This window comes from Brachyistius frenatus, unplaced genomic scaffold, assembly GCF_029030835.1.
Source record: "Brachyistius frenatus isolate BFR_SWC_R1_liver_20210118 unplaced genomic scaffold, ASM2903083v1 Contig_105, whole genome shotgun sequence".
NCBI lineage: Eukaryota > Metazoa > Chordata > Actinopteri > Embiotocidae > Brachyistius > Brachyistius frenatus.
In genome coordinates, this window is record NW_027210704.1 from 171,583 (window position 1) to 194,106 (window position 22,524).

The following is a 22,524-nucleotide window of genomic DNA, read 5'->3' on the forward strand; positions in this document are numbered from 1 at the left end:
ATAACACTTCAAACACAGAAACACTGTTAACAGCTACAACAGGAATGATACTGGGACATGTTTGTTGTCACCATGGTGACTCAAGTTGGTTAGTTAAGTTGATTATCCACCAGCAGTGTTGGAAAATGAGCTAACGTGACATTCTTATGTTTTTTTTTTTTTTGCGTTTTTTTAATCTTCACTTCACGAGTCAAACGTTTACATTTGCGTCCCGGCTGTGTCCATCGATGTTTAGTGTCCCTTGGAAAATCTTTGAGTAATATGTGCATCTCGATATTTGGTCGTGTTTCAGTGTTTACAGCATATTTTTCTTAATTCTATTCTGTTTTGTTTAATTAGGTTTTTTTGTGTGTGTTTGTCTCTTTAAATGTGTTTTCTAAAGTTGTCTAAAGAATGTGCTTCGACAAGCCCTGAAAACATAAAGACCCAGCAGAAGTCCAGTTCGTAGTCGGGGCAGGAGTGTTCATGCTGATGACACTTCAACTCAACAACTGTGGCAATATGATAAACTACACTGCTCAAAAAAGTCAAGGGAACACTTAAACAACACATCCTAGATCTCAATGAATGAAATATTCCAGTTGAAAATCTTCATTCATTACATAGTGGAATGTGTTGAGAACAAAATAACATAAGAATGATCAATGGAAATCAAAATCATTATCCATGGAGGTCTGGATTCAGAATCATACTCACAATAAAAGTGGAAAAATCAGATCACAGACTGATCCAACTTCTGTGGAAATTCCTCAAGACAAGTCAAAATGAGGCTCAGTAGTGTGTGTGGCCTCCACGTGTCTGTATCACTCCCTACAACGCCTGGGCATGCTCCTGATGAGACGACAGATGCTCTCCTGAGGGATCTCCTCCCAGACCTGGATCAAAGCATCAGTCAACTCCTGGACAGTCTGTGGTGCGACCCAGACTGGTAGATGGAACGAGACATGATGTCCCAGATGTGCTAGATTGGATTCAGGTCTGGGGAACGGGCAGGCCAGTCCGTAGCATCAATGCCTTCATCATGCAGGAACTGCTGACACACTCCAGCCACATGAGGCCGAGCATTGTCATGCATCAGAAGGAACACTGCACCAGCATATGGTCTTACAATGGGTCTGAGGATCTCATCCCGGTACCTAATGGCAGTCAGGGTACCTCTGGCTAGCACATGGAGGGCTGTGCGGCCCTCCGAAGAAATGCCTCCCCAGACCGTCGCTGACCCGCCGCCAAACCGGTCACGCTGGAGGATGTTGCAGGCAGCAGAACGTTCTCCACGGCGTCTCCAGACTCCGTCACGTCTGTCACATGTGCTCAGTGTGAACCTGCTCTCATCCGTGAAGAGCACAGAGCGCCAATGGCGAAGCTGCCAAACTTGGTGTTCTCTGGCAAATGCCAATCGCCCCGCACGGTGTTGGGCTGTAAGCACAGACCCCACTTGTGGACGTCGGGCCCTCGTACCACCCTCATGGAGTCTGTTTCTGACAGTTTGAGCAGAAACATGCACATTAGTGGCCTGCTGGAGGTCATTTTGTAGGGCTCTGGCAGTGCTCCTCCTGTTCCTCCTTGCACAAAGGAACAGATAGTGGTCCTGCTGCTGGGTTGTTGTCCTCCTACGGCCCCCTCCACATCTCCTGGTGGACCGGCCTGTCTCCTGGTATCTCCTCCGTGCTCTTGACACTGTGCTGACAGACACAGCAAACCTTCTTGCCACAGTGCACATTGATGTGCCATCCTGGATGAGCTGCACTACCTGAGCAACTTCTGTGGGTTGTAGACACCGCCTCATGCTATCTCTAGTGGTGAGGGCACTGGCAAAATGCAAAAGTGACCACAAATCAGCCAGAAAGGACGAGGACAGAGAAATGGTCTGTGGTCACCACCTGCAGAACCGTTCCTTTATAGGGGTTGTCTTGATAATTGCCTCTCATTTCCACCTGTTGTCTGTTCCATTTGCACAACAGCAGGTGAAATTGATTCACAATCAGTGTTGCTTCCTAACTGGACAGGTTGATTTCCCAGAAGTGTGATTGACTTGGAGTTACATTGTGTTGTTTAAGTGTTCCCTTTATTTGTTTTGAGCAGTGTATAAGGTCTACGAGAACTTTACTCCAGTCAAAGTCATGATGTACATTAAAAAAATTTTTTAATTGAAGTGTGGCAGCTGCACACAGAGTATGTGCAGAGCCCAAAGCACATGAACACAGCGCATCTCTGCAGCATTAACTGTCCAATAAAAATCTTAACATTACCTTCAGACAAATTTCAACGGCAGCAATGAATGTTATATTTAATCTCTGAGGGCAACGTTTATCTTCCCAAAAGAAATGATCTCATATATTAGACACTACTGGTGTCAGACCCCGAGCTAGGACGACATTGGACCCACCAGACTGGTATCACCCGGCAGGCGAGTTCACATCAAAAATTTCCAAAAAGAGCAGATTTCAAACATTGTCTGCGATACAATGGATTAATTCAAAATCCAAACAATTACCTTCCCACGTAAAAAAATATCAAAAGACCATAAAGTGGAATAATAGAAGTATTGGCTGAAAAAAATACAACAAGTCTGAGCCTGTTTTTTCGATCCCGAATTCAAGAAGCTGACGAGGGTTCATATCGTACATGATAATACTGGTATGCTTTTTTTTTTTATATGAAAACTGAAGGCAAACTGTTGCTGTATGCTGATGTATAAAACTATAACATGTATTGTATCATAATAATGAATCTCATATTTTTTCTGTATTTTGTCATATCATCAAGAATATCGCAAAACCACTCAGACATAACATGATATTATTTTAGGGCCATATCACCCACTTTTTTTTTTTTTTTTAATTTTTTTTAATTTTTTTTTTTTATGAAACAGTGGTGGTGTGACTGATGAGAACACTGATGACATGCATGTAAAACGTGTATCATATCTGTGTGTTGGTGAAATGATTGGACTGATGATGATATCCTCTGTTAGGGATCTACAGTGTGAGCATTGGAAATGACTAAATGATTTGGACACACCAGTACAAAAGACTCTAGAATAAAGCTTTTGCTTCAACGCAACAGAAAAGAAACAGTCTGTAGCACCGCTGCACAGTCAGCGTGAACTGAGAGTTTTTCCTCAGTAAAACCACCAGCTGAATGTGTCACAGCGACTTCAGCAGTCAGATATTCTAGATCAGAATTTTATTCAGATTAAATCAATAGGTGAAGTGGGTTAATTTTTGGTTCTGAATCAGCTCCTTCAGTATTTTCAGAAAGTAGCTCCGAGGAAAAAAAGTTTGTACTCAAGTCAGAAGGCTGTTATTTTAATGTGTAAATATATATTCTATCAGCATGTATACTTTTGAGGACAGAAGTTCCTGACCATCATATTATCAGGTTGTGAACCTTAATTAAAAAAACACTCAAAAGTGTTTAGGTCTGTTAACTTCAAGATTTTAAATGAGTTTTCTTTTTGGTTGCTTTGTGAAAAGAGACGCGGTAATGAAGTCATACACAATCCTGTCCTTCGTTAACTCTTGTACACATCCTGTGTTTCAAATTTCTTTTTACAAAAATCATGAATCAGCTGTCAGCTTTCCCCGTGTCCACTACATACTCTGTGTCCCCTTACCTTTATTTGTAGCCACAAATTTTTCTATAATCAAATGAAGCATTGAGTCCTGTAAGAATTCTGACACTTGCTAATAACTTACCTGAGTTTCAGGTATGATGGGGCCGTCTGCAGGTGAACCTCTGTAAAATGTAGACAGTGGGGAGGCAACAATGATAGGACTGGGTCTGATGAAGCCACTCAGGTCACAGCTGGGGATATCATTCTCCTCCTGAAACACAGACATAACACGTGTCTGTTTTTTTTTAAGTCCCAGATGGTGAAACAATGGACTTCTTTACTCAGTCCTGGGAAAACTCTGCCTGCATGGCGTGTCTGTGACTGCTGCAGCTCCCTCGCGTGTGTGTGTGTGTGTGTGTGTGTGTGTGTGTGTGTGTGTGTGTGTGTGTGTGTGTGTGTGTGTGTGTGTGTGTGTGTGTGTGTGTGTGTGTGTGTGTGTGTGTGTGTGTGTCCACACTGCTGTGGTGCTGATACTGACAGCCCTATCTTTCTACATCGAGATAATGGCCATCAGTGATCAAATGGTCGAGGACCGACGAGTAAAAGAGTCGCAACCAACGAGAAGTCACGTACTTTTTGTTTACCCGCGTTTAGAGCGAGACACAGACAGAGGGAGGGAGAGCACAGCGGGAAAAACTCTGCCCTTCACCTAGTCGTGATTCTCATGATATAATCACAGCCTACATTCGGTTTCTGCTGTGACTATATGGTACATGCATGTGATCACAGATATTTTATGGGAAATTAGAGCAGCCACACAGGCAATGTTTCCCTAGGGGTCACCAAAGAGAACAGGCCATCAAACAAAAGTGAAACAATTATCCTAGAAAATAGGCACCCTGCTCTGTATGGTAATCCAGTCATCATCGTCAGTGGAAAAACAATAAAAAATAATCAAAAGATGAAATGAGATGTGCGTTTGAAGTCCGAGAGCCCGCGATGACAAACAGCGGTGGGCAGCGCTCACCTTCTTCATGACCAGCGTGTCCATCACATAGAAGACGTTCCACGGCACCCACACGGTTCTGTACTGTGTGAGGAATGGAGCCCGCTCGAAACTCAGCGTTAAGGACGCCCCGCCGTTGGCCAGGAGGTCGAACCTGCCAAACGAATAAAGTGGAGCGTAAGTGTCAGAAAACACTGGTCACCTGCATAGGAGGCTGAACGTCATTACTCTGAATTCTAATGTTTGCTGGATTAAAGCTTTCTTCACTGAGCTGTGAAACTCTTGAAGCATGAAACAGGAGCTGTACGGGCTCTCAGAGGTTCAACTGTGAAGTTGTAATTAGCTCATTTCAATTCTACGAGTGTTTGTGCCTCAGTCAATACACATGTATTTCTGTGTGTGTTTCAACTGCATGTGAACATGACGTGTGACTGTGTGAGCATAACTTCTGTTCTGTGTGTGTTTGTATATTTGTGTGTGTGTGTGTGGATGTGCATGTGCTCATATGTGTGGGTTTTTGTGTCCGTATATTCGTGTTTGTGTGTGTTTGTGTTTCTGTGTGTGTGTGTGTGTTTGTGCGTGTGGGTTTGTGTGCATGTGGGTTTGTGTGCTATATTTCTGTGTGCGTATGTGTGTGCGCATGCGTGCGTGAGTGTGTGTATTTCTTTTTGTATATTTCTTTGTGTGTGTGCGTGTGTTGGCTAGTGATTGATAGCATCCTTGTGAATCCAATGCATTTTAAAAGAGTCTTCCATTCACACCTGTTCAGCTGATGTGTTTGAGATTAAAGATGCAGCCTGGAGTGGAGGTGTTGGGGGGGGGGGGGTGTCACCGCACAATATAGATGTGATTTAAGTACTCTCCCTTTGTTTTTCTGAACTGGCATTTCATCAAGTGTTTTATACATCTTTTGACACTGGTTAAGAGTTATATATACAGTGCATTCGGAAAGTATTCGCAGCGCTTCACTTTTTCCACATTTTGTTGTTACAGCCTTATTCTTCAAAATTCTACACACAATACCCTATAATGATAAAGTGAAAAAAGTTTGTTTAAAATGTTTGCAAATGCATTAAAAATAAAGAACAAAAATATAACACGTACAAGTGCATAAGTATTCACAGCCTTTGCTCAATACTTTGTTGAAGCACCTTTGGCAGCAATTACAGCCTCAAGTCTTTTTGAGTATGATGCTCCAAGCTTGGCACCTATTTTTGGGCAGTTTCTCCCGTTTTTCTTTGCAGGACCTCTCAAGCTCCATCAGGTTGGGTGGGGAGTGTCGGTGCACAGCCATTTTCAGATGTCCAGAGATTTTCAATGGGCCACTCAAGAACAGTCACAGAGTTGTCCTGAAGCCACTCCTTTGTTATCTTGGCTGTGTGCTTCGGGTCGTTGTCCTGTTGGAAGATGAACCTTCGCCCCAGTCTGAGGTCCAGAGCGCTCTGGAGCAGGTTTTCATCAAGGATGTCTCTGTACATTGCTGCATTCATCTTTCCCTCCATCCTGACTAGTCTCCCAGTTCCTGCCGCTGAAAAACATCCCCACAGCATGATGCTGCCACCACCATGCTTCACCGTAGAGATGGTATTGGCCAGGTGATGAGCGGTGCCTGATTTCCTCCAGATATGACGCTTGGCATTCAGGCCAAAGTGTTCAATCTTTGCTTCATCAGACCAAATAATTTTGTTTCTCATGGTCTGAGAGTCCTTCAGGTGCCTTTTGTCAAACTCCAGGTGGGCTGTCATGTGCCTTTTACTGAGGAGCTGCTTCCGTCAGGCCACTCTACCATACAGGCCTGCTGGGTGGAGTGCTGCAGAGATGGTTGTACTTCTGGAAGGTTCTCCTCTCTTCACAGAGCAACGTTGGAGCTCTGTCAGAGTGACCATCTGGTTCTGGTCACCTCCCTGACTAAGGCCCTTCTCTCCCGATCGCTCAGTTTGGCCGGGCGGCTGACTCTAGGAAGAGTCCTGGTGGTTCCAAAGTTCTTCCATTTACGGATGATGGAGGCCACTGTGCTCATTCAATGCTGCAGAAATTTTTCTCTAACCTTCCCTAGATCTGTGCCTCGATACAATCCTGTCTCGGAGGTCTACAGACAATTCCTTGGACTTCATGGCTTCATTTGTGCTCTGACATGCACTGTCAACTGTGGGACCTTATATAGGTGTGTGCCTTTCCAAATCATGTCCAATCAACTGAATTTACCAGGTGGACTCCAATCAAATTGTAGAAACATCTCAAGGATGATCAGTGGAAACAGGATGCACCTGAGCTCAATTTTGAGTGTCATGGGAAAGGCTGTGAATACTTATGTACACGTGATTCTTCCCTTTTTCATTTTTAATAGATTTGCAAAAATAAAAAAAATAAAAAAATAATCTTATGATTATGGGCTATTGTGTGTAGAATTTTGAGGAAAACAATTAATTTAATCCATTTTGGAGTAAGGCTGTAATATAACAAAATGTGGAAAAAGTGAAGCGCTGTGAATACTTTCCGGATGCACTGCATATATAAATTCTGTGGTTTTCTGTCCTTTGAAGTGCTTTCCAACAAAACCCACTTTATTTCTCTGCATGTTTCTTCTTTTTTTTAAGATTATTATTTTGGCAGTGGGAAAATGTGGGGAGAAACAAAGGCATGCAGTACAACATGCAGTAAAGCTCCGGCCAGCTGGGAGTCTAAATTCAGGACTTGCTGTTCAGTTCAGAGCACGCGCCCGTGTGGTTTCCGCTCTAACCACTCGACTACCTTTCTGTTTCTGTGTGGAGACCTCTTCCTCCAGAGCTTTAAATTGAGACTTTTTCTGGATTTAGGATTAGGAAACATAATGAATTATGTTTAATTTTTGTTTAGTTTGACAACACAATAAAATATGTCAATGAGTAAGCTCACTGTTTTGGGAGTGTTCTGATTAAAAAAAAAAAAGTCCTTGAGGGAGACTTATATATTTATAATCTATACTTTTTTCTCTTTATTTACAGGTTTATGGCCACTAGTCACTAAAGTTTTAGCCATACCTGCCATATATTGTTGCTGAGAATTACTATCAGCTAGCAGTTCTAATATTCAGTTTACTAATATACTGAACATTTTAATAGCTCAGTTAATGCCAGCAACAGATGTACAAGTAGAACATTTTGATACAGTATATTTTGTCCCAACGGTTGCATCTGACATTTCTTGACAGGAAACAGTTTGCACTCATTCACAGCAACTGCTTTCTGATCTTTAGAAGCTCCCAAACCTCAGAATCTTTCAAACACTAATTGATAATTGCCAACAGGTCTAAAAGTGTGAATTAGATTTGAAGCAGTTTTTTCGTGGCAATCTTCATCGAGGACCCCATTTGTGTGAAATGCTGCGTTCAAGTGGAACTCGTGGATACAAAACTGGAAGTTGTGTGCACCGTATGCTGGCCGTTCAAATGGTTAAGTCGTAAAAATGCTGTTGCTAGGCAACATGATAGATAGACGGATAGACGATAGATAGATAGACGTAGACTGTTGTCTAAGTTCTGAAGACAAACTCTACATGACTAAGATTACAATATATTAGTTTAACATCCAATAAAAAATTTACTTCCATGGCCTCTGACATTCTGTAAATATCAACAAACACGTCACAACTCGTGTACTTGGAGGCTTATAGCAAATGTAAGAGTTCCGGCGTTGTGAATACCACAAGAGGGCGCTGTTCTAATAATCTACATAGTAAACAGACCCCATTTGAATGCAGCAAAAGTCAACCCAGTCCCAGCACCCACTTGGGAGGAGGCTTGATGAGGTGCCATAGAAGAGGGTTGACCCTTTCAGATGGACTCCATATGAATTTACCCTCCGTGTCAGTCTGAACGGTGGATTCATTTCTGGTAGTTCATTAATTTCATTTCACAAATTAATCTAGTCGATAGAGAAGTTATAACATCTATTTTAAGAAAAAATGGGAAGGCTGAATTGGAATCATTTTAGGGAGGCATGTGAGGTGTAAAGAAAAGGTAAGGTAAGAAATAGTGGGAAAATATAAATACTGAAGAAATACACACATGCCATCCTTGCGTGTTACAGTGAATCCATGTTCAGGGTAGTGGACGAACGTGACGTTGACACCAATCAGAGGCGTTCCATCGGCTGTCAGCACCTGACCTCGAATTATCGACACCAAGCTGGAGAGACACAGACGGAGGGATAAAGATATCAGCATATTGTTGAATGTAACCAAGAGGACAAACTGAGCCATCAAGAGGAAACCCCCTCTGGTGTCTATGACCAGCTCCAAACATACAGTAATACACTTCCTCAAAGCCCTCCTTGTCATCATATTACTGCTTCCTGCAGGGGTGCACTGAGGTGTCACCTGACACAACAGCTGTGGTGGTAACTGCAGAGCGGTGGGACAGGGAGCACTGGAACAGGACAGAGATGTTTCCACAACGCTCCTAGCATGACTGCACATTCTCATCATTTTACACTGCAGCACAGTTGTTCGGAGCTGCGTTCAAATGAAGCTATCGGGGTCATCCACTCATCCTCTTAGTTTTTCTTTTTTTCATTAATACATTTTAAACCATACACCTTCAATGCAATTTTTTATTCAGGTCACATTTCTCAAAGCATTCTCTGATTTTGTTCTCATCTACTTATCCAACTTCAAGATGTGTACAACGAATCCCCTTCTTTATTATTATTGTTATTTTTTTTAAACAATTGTTATCTTTGTCTCCAATAAGTAAGTTGACTCCTGTAACTCCTGACGGTTGGAGGAGATTGGGTTTCAACTTGACTGATTCAAACAAATCAAATTAATAGGTGTTTCCAGGAGGAGGGAAACTCCTCAGAACAAGTATTCAGGCAACTATCGGACGCTGAAATACCAAAGAAGACACTAATAAACTATCTTGCAGGTTTTATCACCTGTTTGGAATGTTATCAGCCCTTTAAACAGTCGTTATCACTGGTCATTGGGACCGTAGATGACGAGATCCCAATGATGCCACATCTCTGCAGGCTAAGCGCCACATCTCTGCAGGCTAACGCCATACATAAGGGAGCGCAGCGACAGGTGTACCAGACCTTCATCATCATAGTTACGACATGAAACACATTGTTACGCTCTGGCAGTCGCAGTTTGGTTAGATTTAGGTAAAAAAAAAAAGTACTCGGATAGATTCAGGATAGGATCATGATGTGTAACACCTAAATAAGCGAAGTGACGTACGTTTTGTTATTTAAATACTTTACGGAAGTTAACTTATAAAAAGTTACTTAAAGTAAGGTTACATGAGACCAGAACAACGGTCTCCGGGGTGACGGTCACTCTTTAGACTACGTCACCTGACTTCCTCCGTTTGAATTGGATAAATGCATAATTATGAGACTATCTGATACCTAACACTTGATAACGGCCCTTTAATGGGCTGATAACATCAACACGGGGTGGTTTTACAGTCTGAGAAACAAAGTGTTCCCAAACCATAATGGATTTTTGTTTTTCTATGGGAACACATTTAATACAACAATAATAAAACCATGATGAAAATAAAAAAACAACATACTGATTAGATCTGATGACGAAAGAGCTCTCATCTCATTAAATCAATTTCACTGGCTGAATCGCATGTAAGTTCATAAGTGAACCACAATATGCCTCATTAATCTGTCCAACCATACAAGTAATACAACTGCTGACTGAAGAATAACTCTCTCTTTGAGTCACTAACATCAGAGCCTTAAACCACACACCAGAGCCAACAACTGAAACGGCATGTCCACTGAATGAGCGTTATTCGTCTGCCTTTTTGGTTCCAAATGCACGGAACCCCCGGAGTGGCCATAGAGAGAGAAACAAATCAAATAGTGCACATGAAATACTAAATCGTGGCCACGAGATAGCGTTTTGTGCGCCCAAGATAAGTTTATATATATAGAGACAGCACAGCACAACATGCTTTCTCCTCTCAGCATGAAGTGGACTGCACCTGCTTCAAGTGTCAGTTATAAAATCGATAGCATCTTCAAAGTTAGCATATTGCCAACAATATAATCCATAAACTCTCAATATCAGCATTATTGCCTTTCAGTGATAGTTTTTTTTTTTACAATCCTGCTACACATGCTGTTTAATACAGATCATGTCCATATCTGTTATCGCTTAGTCATGTGGCTGTGGTGGCTAGGCTAACAACAAGGCTAATGACAACTCTGTTAACTAAGGACAGCCGTAATGCAAAGGATGCAGAGGATTATTGTTCATAAAAACGCAAAAACGATAATATTGAGAGTTTATGGATTATATCGTTGGCAATATGCTCACTTTAAGGATGCTATATACAGAGGAATACAAAATCAGACTGAACACCTGTTTGTGATTTGTTTCAGAGCCATATTACATTTCTCATTAAAATACAGGGCTCTGACCAGAGGGCTTGAGCTCACAGCTAATTCTGCGCTTTGAGCTGAGAGGTATTTATGGGATATTGAACATTTTCTACCTCCTACTTTATACGTGACATAACAGCCTGTGCCCATCACGCAGTATGATGTGTGTGCGAGAGTGTCACTTTTAGAGGGAAAGGGGGAAATTAGAACATCATATCTTTGTCTTTTAAAATGTAAAACACCCATTTTAAACACTGCAACCTCAAACACTCTCACTCACCCCCCCCTCCACACACACACACACACACACACACACACACACACACACACACACACACACACACACACACACACACACACACACACACACACACACACACACACACACACACACACACACACACACACACACACACACACACACACACAAACTGTTTTCAGGTTGAATAAAACATTTTTATTAGAAGGTTGCAGCCCATTCCATTATGGAAATACTGGACATTTTTATTACAGGGTTGTGGCCCTGTCCTCTTATGAAACATTCAGGCTAGCATAAAAACTGTCACAAAAGCAGAAAAATGGCCTAACCAAATTGCCGTCATGTTTCTTCCCTGTCAGTAGCCCAGCCTTTCACTCTCAGTATTTTGCAGACTGCCACCCTCTCTCTCTCCCTTATCATATTTAATGAATGTTATGTCTGAGGCAGATGTAGGCAGAAATGGCTTTTGGGGGAGAAAAATGGCAGACCTTGAGTCCCCGTATTGTGATCTCGGTCTCAGTAATATTTTTTTTTAACATTCATCCAGACTGAAAGCAAAACCAAATTGCTACTTTTCATATTATGGTAAATAAAAGAAAGGGGAAGCTATGACCTGCAGACAGAAGCATTATGAGTCAAGCAATCAGAGCTATACAAGGACAACATTAAAAAAAAGAAGAAAAGAAATGACATATTATCCATAGACCCACGCAGATGAAAAGCATCTAGAAGAACTGGAAGCCATTTAAACCTTCCTTTAGAGAACTGAGCGTGAATCTCTGGGTATTTTCCCCCTTCTCTTAACATGAAAAGCCTTTTTATACACGTACATCCTTCCCATACGGAAAGTGCTATTTGTAATTTTTATTACAGATTTGGACATAATGCCTGATGGTTAAGATAACTGTTCATTCACCATCCTAATCACTCAGTCAATACAGTTCTGTTAAAGCCTCCAGTTATCTATTTATTTATGATGGCAAAGCTTCACATGAAATTTCCACCAAAGTTATTGATGGAAAGAAAATAAGATGAGTTTTATTTTCTTTGCCTGTGGCTTAAGAAGTTCCTAGTGTCTCATTTACAATGTCATTTATGACGTCCATATGTGTCCATATCTTGTGACCTACAACTGAACTCAGATGTAAAGGGAATGGGGGTGAATGTCAACTGCTTGTCACACTGTATAAAAGCAGCCCTACGGAGGAGAGACGTTGAGCAATGCTGGGCATCCTTCTTTGAGTGTACATGTATTTGCTCTTTCTTGCAAGAATAAATGTTCGATATGTTTGATTTTGAATCCAGCCTCTGAGTAATTTTTCTAACATATTTGGTCCTTCGAGCCGGATCCCAACATCCCCTCCTCTCTCCGGACACAGCCTGAAACTGTACACGGCGGAGTCTGGGACTCCTGAGGAAAGACCTCCGCCCTGTTTCTTTATCGAAACAGTTTGGACATTGGTGAGGCCAGGACTAACTGGAAAGAGGAAGAGTGACGGGATCCTAGAGAAAGGCTGATTCACCATCAAACGTCGGACACCCGGGTAAGACATTTTTTTTTCTCCAAAAGAGTCAGGTCAGGGACCTGTACCAAAGAGTAAGGTCAGGGACCTGTACCAAAGAGTCAGGTCAGGGACCTGTACCAAAGAGTCAGGTCAGGGACCTGTACCAAAGAGTAAGGTCAGGGACCTGTACCAAAGAGTCAGGTCAGGGACCTGTACCAAAGAGTAAGGTCAGGGACCTGTACCAAAGAGTCAGGTCAGGGACCTGTACTAAAGAGTCTGAGTAGACTATATAAACTAAAGAGTCTGAATAGACTAGGTAAACTAAAAGTTGCGCGCGCAAAAATAGGTCAGGGACCTACAGGTAATTAAGTCAGGGACTTAGGAGATAGATCAGGGACCTACAGATAACTACTTAAAAAAATAAAAAAATAAATAAACTTCTGGAAGATATAAAAATAAATAAATCAATAATTAGATACTGTGAGCGTCCAGTTGCTCGGGTGAACTCCATACAAACTGGTTGGCTCATGGATAGAAATAAATAATAAATAAATGAATGAATAGCTCCTGTGAGTGTCCTACAGTGTAAAGGAGAGCCGAAACCTTGCGGTGTGAACCTAAACTCTCCTCTGCGGAAACCTAACGGTGCCAAAAGCAGATATCACTGTATAAAGATCAGTTGCTCGGGTGAACTCCATACTAACTGGTTGGCTCACAGATAGAAAAAATGGGATCATGCTGTAGTAAGGTCGAAGAGATACCTCTGGAGGGAGACATAAAACGCATGCACTCAAGAGGCGCGGATAACATAAAATATTTGAAAAGTGAAGAGGAAAGTTGAGAAGAGAAAAAGTTAAGAAGAGAAAAAGTTAAAAGGGAGAAGAGGAAAAGAGAAAGAGAAGGAGATGGGAGAGATTAAAAACAAAAAGGCGGGGGAAGGGAGTATAGCTTTTAATGCACCAATACTATATCTAAGAATTGAAATACATTTCTCCCGGAAAAATGATGAGGATGATGATTATGTGGTACAAAAACGAACAAACATGGGACCGTGGCCCGATCCTCCTCCATACCCTAACATGGGAAACGTCCCAGTAACAGCTGATCCGCCCGTTCCGCCTATTCCGCCTCTGGCTGCTCAGCCAGCTTCTGTCTCCGAACCCATGACATCGTCACCAAACTCCACCCCCTCTACTCCAACCCCAGACAGCAGCCAAGAACTTACAATGCACTTATTGTAAGTCGCTTTGGATAAAAGCGTCAGCTAAATGAAATGTAATGTAATGTATGGTAACTTTTCCAAAGACACAGAATATTCGGAAGTATATTATCGAGGGGATAATGATCAAGGAGATTTCAGAAGGAGGAAGCGAGGTGGATGGAGAAGGGCTGGCGGCCGTGGGGGAGAACCACGAGAGCCAGGTAACGACACCTGCTATAATTGCAAGACGATACTCGAAAAAAGTTTATATAGATATGCGGCCTATTGAGCCATGGGATAAACCATGTCTCAACAGGAGGGATGGTATCTATAATAAACCAGGCATTTAAAACATATGGCTTTACAAACTACTCAAAAAAATGTATTATATGTGCAAAATACAACCCCCAAAGAAACATGAAACCCACAAGGGGCCGGTTCCCTACACCAGAGTATCCATTCCAGCATCTCTGCATGGATTTTATTAAATTAACACCATGCGAAGGAAATAAATATTGCCTAGTTATCGTCGACACCTTTTCAAAGTGGGTAGAAATATTCCCAACTAAAACAGCGGACGCATTGACAGTAACAAAAGCGCTGACAAGGGACATTATACCACGATTTGGAATACCAGAAAAGATATTTTGCGACAACGGGACACATTTTGTGAACATTATAAAACACCTAGCCACAGCTTTCGGGACACAGTTAAGACATTACTGCTCATACCATCTACAGTCAGTAGGCCTAGTGGAAAGAACTAATGGGACAATCAAATTAAAATTGAGAAAGATGATGGCAGGTTTTGTGGAATTGGATGAGATGCATTCCACTGGTAACATTAAAAATGCATATTTTACCCAGTGAAAGAGGCATCTCACTGTTTGAAATAATACACGGACATCCCTATCACATGCCACAACTATTGTGGACAAGAAAGAGCCCACTGACCAGACGACTGCAGACTACATGGCCAAAATGTTAAAAAGAAAAGATATTATGTCTTCTATTGTCCCTCCTGGAAAACCAGTCGATAGACCTAAAACCAGAGGGCTGGGTTTTCATTAAGGTGATAAAAAAGAAATATTGGAGCTCTGCCAGATGGGAAGGAGCCTTCGAGATACTCCTGCCTACCCCAACAGCAGTTTGGATTGCTAAAGGGACCTCCTGGATACACCTCAGCCATTGCAAAAGGATGAGACCTTTGCCTGAACCACATAACACAGACATACCAGATTAAGTAAGCCGGCATTCCCCTGTGGTGAAGTCTGGCTACAAAGGGAGGTGATACCAATAGGGGTACTTGTCTCAAACCAGTGAAGAAACTAACAACACCCTGGCGAGTAGGTTCTGGTGAACTTATTTTGGTATATCTGTGGACAGACAGTACAGCTAAAATGGCTCAAGGCAGCATCACATGGCATCCATTCAGGAGGATAGGACTCTGTGGCCTCAGTGGGACCCTTTGTTTTCTGATAGTCACAGCTCTGCTCATAGTACTCCCCATATTTTGGTACGGAGCCAATATAACATACCTGACAATCAGACATCAGACGACAAGACCACAATAGGACCTCAGGCTACTGACAAAGTTCGCCGCACTAAAAGAGCATTTGTAAGGGCTAATGGACAATTTGCAAGGAACAAAAAAATCAGTCAGTACCAGGTACAGGGAGCATTAATTCTCACATTCACAGAAGGGCAACAGGCCAGTCTAATATTTGACGCATGAGTGGTTCTTCCCTGCAAGGGGAAAGACCGCAGCTTAGTTTGGTCAGACAAATATCTGTGCATGGTAGCATCTGTACTGACCTAAAACAACGACTGTCTCTGATTAAGGGATCTACCACACCAGGTTGCCACATACGAAACTGCAACACCTTAATACTGACACTGAAGAATCCAAAACAATGCGACTCCAGACTGTTAGTACGAGGGGCAGATGTATCTGGGGCAGATCCAAAGAGTTTAATCTGGATAAATATAGTACAACCAAACACCACTGTACCCCACCAAAGCGTTGCAAATACGAGCTCACACGTAGATCCTGTAGGCCAACGATTGAAAATAACTAAATTTACAGATGTGGTGTCACTAGAGACGAGATATGGTGATACCAATATGTGGCTACAGTGGATGCAGTACTCAGCTCAGATGGTGAGAAAAGCCGACTGCATTGTATGCTCCGAGGCACGCCCACTTTTAGGTCCTATACATGAGACGCTGTTAAGGGCCTCAGCGAACAGTTTGATGCAACTAGTCTTATGGCATGGCAGAACCGCATGACATTGGACATGCTGCTGGCTGACAAAGGGGGGTATATGCAAAATGTTTGGCTCTGTATGTTGTACGTTTATTCCTAACAATACAGCACCAGATGGATCTGTCACCAAGGCTCTACGGGGTCTTACCGCCCTAAGTGAGAAACTTGCTGAAAATGCTGGGATTGATGATCATTTTTCCAGGATGATGGAATCTTGGTTTGGTAAATGGACAGACCTATTCCTCGCCTGTTTCACTAGTGTTGCAATTGTAGCAGCCATACTTATTATTTGTGGTTGTTGTTGTATCCCCTGAATCCAAGGATTGATCCAAAGACTAATCAATGTTACATTGACTAAACATGACATCCTTTATAGGCGAATTACTACAACTGACCGAACGTGCGAGGCCACTAATACGACACCGATTCTACCTATGACTGAACCACTCCCTTATGACAACGTATTTGTTCTCCTCCCTGGAGATCAGGACATGTTCTTAGACATTGATGTGTGACAAAATAATGGCTCCCATGCTGAAACTTGAGAGAAATGGCAATGGAGATGATGTGGTGACTGATGTCTGGTTGAACAATACTCAACAACAATTGTGTGATTAATATGATTTTCCTCATGATGATTATTTTATTTTTTGTAAGTACATGTTATACTTTGTATAAACAGGAGGGATATGATGGAAAGAAAATAAGATACGTTTTATTTTCTTTGCCTGTGGCTTAAGAAGTTCCGAATGTCTCATTTACAACATCTTTTACGACCTCTAATTTACGACGTCCATATGTCCTTATCTTGTGACCTACAACTGAACTCGGATGTAAAGGGAATGTGGGTGAATGTCAACTGCTTGTCACACTGTATAAAAGCTGCCCTACGTTGAGCAATGCTGGGCATCCTTCTTTGAGTGTACATGTATTTGCTCCTTCTTGCAAAAATAAATGTTCGATATGTTTGATTTTGAATCCAGCCTCTGAGTAATTTTTCTAACAGTTATCCACTCTATTGAAAAAATTGGAGAATAACTCTGCAAATATCCAGCAGCTGTTTATAACAAACCTGTGCTTTCATGTCCAAAAACAAAACCTGATATTATTATTCCGCAAGGAAACCTGAAAAAAACAACAGATATAATTACCTCCTATTGAAAGGACTGTCTCCAGTGATGATGTGAGTGGACTCAGGACCAAGCAGGAAGTAAATGCGCTGATAGAAAGACCTGGCAGCCTGAGGAAAAGAAAAGAAAACAGATGCTGCTTTTGCTCCACTGAAAATGTATGTCAGTTTGGACTTTAGGTTTCTTGTTTTTGAACTTTCACTTCTCTGCTTGGAGCTTCTTACCTGCTGAGGAACCAGTGATGACGGAGACTGGCTGAGCACCTCACCTGGGTCAGGTGACCCTTTGCAGTATTGCTGGTTCTGACAGGAGGGCTGCAGACAGCAGTCTGGATCCATGCAGTCAGACAGCCCATCTGAAATGGACCCACAGATTATTATTATTCACAAAGCTGAAACTGAAGGATTAGGAGCTGAGATGAAACATGAGATGATGGCCGAATGGATGGTGGAAAAGTTATAGGTGAATGAAGGGCTGATGAAGGGATGAAAAACAGAATGAGGATGGATGGGTAAGGAGGCAACTGAGGGATTAAGAAGCAATGAGGGATAATGAAGGGATTAAGAATAATTAACAATGCAGGCATATGGCGAGGACAGAGGAGTGAAAGAAGCGAGAGAGACGGAGAGTTGATGGATGGGGAGGATGGTCCAAAGACTACTGGAGGACAACAGAGATGCTGCGTTGTCTCCTTTGCATTATCCTGATAGTAGTTCTGACTCATGTCTAAATTAAACCTCTGCTCTCTTTCATGTAAACGTCACACAGGCAATTATACCAAGCTGGACCTGATGACACACCCACATCGCTTTTAACACGTAAATGAATACAGTCATATCGATGGACAGACAAGAGGATGTAAGACTTTTTTTACATACTGCATCGTGTGCCCTACAATCACACAACCTCAGAAATGATGTCACATACCTGCAACCTGATCCCAGACAGAATTTGGAAGTATCAGGTTTGACGGTGAAGACAAATTCTTTGGATTTTTAGAAACACTTTGGAAAAACGGTGTTTTTTTCCTTTTATATAAATATCCCCTTTCCATTGGCATGTCTGAATGACACAAAGCACGTCTTTAACAGCCAGGTGAAGTCAGCGATAATTTCTATTCTAATTATAAAAAGGGCTTAAATGAGCACTCTGGTAACATTACTATGAAGTAAGTAATAACAAGTCACAGTGACAGAGAAGCAAACGCAAGATTACGATGTTCTGGTGCAGGACTATTTTACATATGTGCTGTGTTCCAAATGACAGAATTTACTGTAGCACCCTAATAAATATTGCTCTTCCATTTCAGGACTCTTACTTGTATAGTGCAGGAATGTATTTAGGATTTAGAGTAGAGTTGTTTCAAATCGCACACTGCTGTTCTGCACTTACAGGAAATAACCACAGCATGTGAACACGACACCCGCCAAAATATCTGCAGCTTTAATTATTTTACCCAGAAATGAATGTGTTTTTGCGGCCTCTGTTTAACACACTCAATAGACACACTGATTATTCTGCCCAGCAGCAATAGTGAAAAATAAATACTTTTGTGTCTTAATTTTAATTCGAAAATTCTTTACTTCGGAAGTCCCGCCCCTTTCTCTACGTAGCCAAGATGGCGACCGTTTAGGGTGGAAAGTGTCCAGTGTTTCACACTTCTTTTTTTGGACAGTTTTGAGTGCATTATCCTGGTACTTGTAGTGCGCTGCAAGTTTCTGGACATGACAGTGCGAATGCACTTCTGCACTCAAAATAGTGAGTTTTAGTGCACAAGCTCTCCATTTGGAACGCAGCAATGGTGTGATTCACAGTCAATACAGTGCTCACAACGCTGCAACCTAATCCCAGACATTATTCAGAAATGGCAGACCTAAATGCAACATGAAAGTGTTTTGGATTATTTCAAAGAAAGAACAAAAGCAAAAAAACAAAAAAAAAAACAAACATGGCTGGTGATTGGTCCGAACCCAACATGAGAGCAGGCGGCTTAACGTGGACTGTCAGAATCTCATACATTATACTGGACTTCCTGTTTTGTCTAGCTTTGAATGTCCCTCAGACAGCCCCCCAAATAACTTCTTCTATGTCTGGAAAGGGCTTAAATGAGCTAAGTGGAACATGGACAGGGTTCTGATGTACGAATTATTAAATAAAGGCAGACATGGAAAAAATTTGATGAAAAGAAAGAAAGAAAGGTATCAAAGAGAAAAGAAGAACAAAAAGACAGTCCCGCTCATACTGTGGAATCTCTGATGAGGGGGAAAAGGAAGATGTAGGGATGTGGTGGAGTTAGTGCGTGAGCAGTATGTGTTTATTAGGCGCTGCCAAGAGGAATAAAGACAGAGTTGAGGAGGGAGGGAGAAGGAAAAGATGGGAGGGTTGAAATGTAAATGATGAGAAGCAAGAATGGACTGATGGAAAAGAGAGATAAGGACAGGAGGGACGAGTGAAGGACAAGGGGGGCAAAGAGGAGTGAAGTCGGGAGACAGATGGAGGGATAGCATGACAGAGGGAGGAATGTAAGGTAATAAAATCCTGGCTGCCATTTGTCTCTGTTAGTTTATAAAAGCCAGTTGTACATCTGGTGAACAGGCATCGGGGACTGACATTAAACACACACACACACACACACACACACACACACACACACACACACACACACACACACACACACACACACACACACACACACACACACACACACACACACACACACACACACACACACACACACACACACACACACTGACTGAGAAGTAAGCCCCTCCCCTCCCTCACTCTTCACTCTCACTTCTTCTTTCCTCTCCATCTTTTCAATTAACTCATTGCTCTCATCAGAACTCTTTTTTGTTGTTGGAAGAAACAGCTGATGTTCATACTTTTTTTTTTTTACTTCTATGCCAACTTTTTAGATACAAAACATTTGGTATTTTTCCCTCGAGAGAACCACTGCAGGGTTTGTTTGCTTTTTGTTTGCAAAGCTGCTGTTTCATAGCTTCATGCACAGCTTCCATGTTAAACGCATTACCGCAGCTTATTGACTACACGTGAAAGAAAGCCCGATCCCAGCTGGAGCTCCGCTGCACTTTTCCACTTCACTGTCACATCCAGGGTCACGCTGCATGTGCTGCAGTCCTGTAGCAGCAGCAGGTTAAAGGTGCATTATGTTAGCACCCAGGTGAGATACACCTCAATATGTAACTCTCAGCTCCTGGAGGGACATACTGTAGATCAGACCGGCACATCTGGCAACTTTGGCTTTCAGCACGTCCCCGCCCCCTTTTGGGGGAAAACAATTGAACCTCGCCATAGACTTTAATGTAAAATAGAGATACAAAATCAAACTATTAGAAAACCACCAGAGTTAAATGGGTTTATAAATGACCCAAAAACACCTTTTCAAGTAAATATAGGTAGAACATGCTGGATAGAGTTAATTAGATTCCTCCTTAGACATTTCACTTCAGTCTCCTGGCTAGCATCAAGCTAGTGCTATAGCACTCAGTGGCCAGAGGTGGCATCTACTTTACTTTCTCAGTGTGCACACTTTCCAGTGAATTATTCGATTTTTCAGTCCTGCTCTGCATGCTAACTCACATTAGCACTGTGATAACTGACTGAGCTACATTATAACCCACAGCGTCCCCCATAAGAGTTTTTTCACATCATTGTTAGTGCAACTAACTAAACAGCAACTCTTCAGCATAGCGTTACTATTTAAATCGGTTATTTTAAAGCGGAAGTTTGGAGAAAAGTCTCAACTTCCTCCGATTCTCATGTGGTGATGACAGCCCGCCCTAGATGACGAAATGCCAGTCTGACCTGTTGGGACAAGCCACGCCCTCTCCCCCACCCAGTGTTCATCCAGCCATCCAATCAAGCATCTTTGTCCACACTCTCATTGCATATAAGAAAATATACCTCCTTCATTGTCCTTGCCGTCGGTGCAGAGGGTTTCCATGGCAACGTGACATCCGGCTCCTCTCCATCCTGACTGGCAGATGCAGTGCCATCCGCTGGCCTCCAGGGTGCATCGGCCGTTGTTGTTGCAGAGACCCGGACAACCCTCTGGGCACAGGGGACAAACATACAGGAAAGTTAGAGCAGCGCGGGCACGTGGGACGTGGACACGGATGGCCATCAGTGTGAAATAGGCTTCAACCCATATGCATGTTTGAAGGCAGGTGATGTACTGAAGTGCTGAGAGACTTTTTTTTTAGGGTGGGCGGGTGGGGGGGGGGGGGGGGATTGGACTGTTTTCATGCCAAAAATGAAACCTAGTCAGCGTTTCCCTCTCAGCCTGGAAAAGCCTCTGAAACAGCACAGAGATCGTCATGGGACAATAAATATAAATCTCCACTGAAAGTCAGAAAGAGCCCAAAGGGGTTTGGCAGGTTCTTACTGAATGAGGCTGGGTTGGTTGCAGGTTTTTACTAACTGCTGAGTTAAATCCTCCTACACCATACTGAGGTGATTTCTCAGTTCAACACATCTGACGAAATAAAAACAAACACATATGGCGCGGTCTAAAAATAAACCAAGAAATAATCCGTACTCCCAGGATAAAGGGGAGACTGTGCAAAGACACACGGCTTAGATGTAAAAAAAGAAAATTAGGACAGGTGTCAAAGTTACTCGACTTCCAATGGATTCATTTAGTAATAAAAGATTGACTGCAGTGGCTGTGTGAAAGCAGCATGTTTGCGCTGGGCTGGATGGGCTGTTATGAGACCTGTGTAGACAGCTGTGCTGGTTTAAACTGGAGTGTATCTAGTACAGTAAACGAACGTGTGAACCACAACTAAAAAAGTGACTCAGTTCAACCAGAAGCTCAGCTGAACACAAACACATGAGTGACCTTTGAATGTTTCACTTGTTAGTCTTAGAAATCTGCTTTTTAAAAAATATTTTTTTACTCGTGTGAATCTGCAGCAGTGTACGTTTATACTTGCCTGTTTGTTCATATTTTTGTCATGTGAGGGAACGTGTTGACACTCAGCTGCCTCTGGTCAGATCAGATCTGTAGCTACCTTTCAATTAACACCTCAATATACATTATTGTAAACATCCCATGGCTTACTGAGGAGGTTTTATATCCCAGCAAGGTCTAAATGCTGTTTTAGAAGCTTTTTTCACCTTCTAAGAAATGTTCAATTCTTGTTTTTGGCATAGGAGGTTTTAAATTTAAACACACATAGGCAGAAAATGCAAGCTGTCAGCA

At 42.2% G+C, this 22,524-nt stretch overlaps 1 protein-coding gene across 5 annotated transcripts in view; it reads right to left on the minus strand.

Annotated features, from left to right (window-relative positions):
• tenm3 (teneurin transmembrane protein 3) overlaps positions 1–22,524 on the minus strand; it is a 340,668-nt gene that overhangs the window by 71,880 nt on the left and 246,264 nt on the right. For all 5 annotated transcript variants that reach the window (XM_069712012.1, XM_069712016.1, XM_069712015.1 and 2 more), the window contains 6 exons: positions 21,225–21,371; positions 17,525–17,655; positions 17,322–17,410; positions 8,608–8,727; positions 4,584–4,716; positions 3,699–3,827 (listed from right to left, as the gene is read on the minus strand). In XM_069712012.1, the coding sequence (XP_069568113.1) occupies positions 3,699–3,827; positions 4,584–4,716; positions 8,608–8,727; positions 17,322–17,410; positions 17,525–17,655; positions 21,225–21,371 (749 nt within the window). The remainder of the gene's footprint in view (positions 1–3,698; positions 3,828–4,583; positions 4,717–8,607; positions 8,728–17,321; positions 17,411–17,524; positions 17,656–21,224; positions 21,372–22,524) is intronic.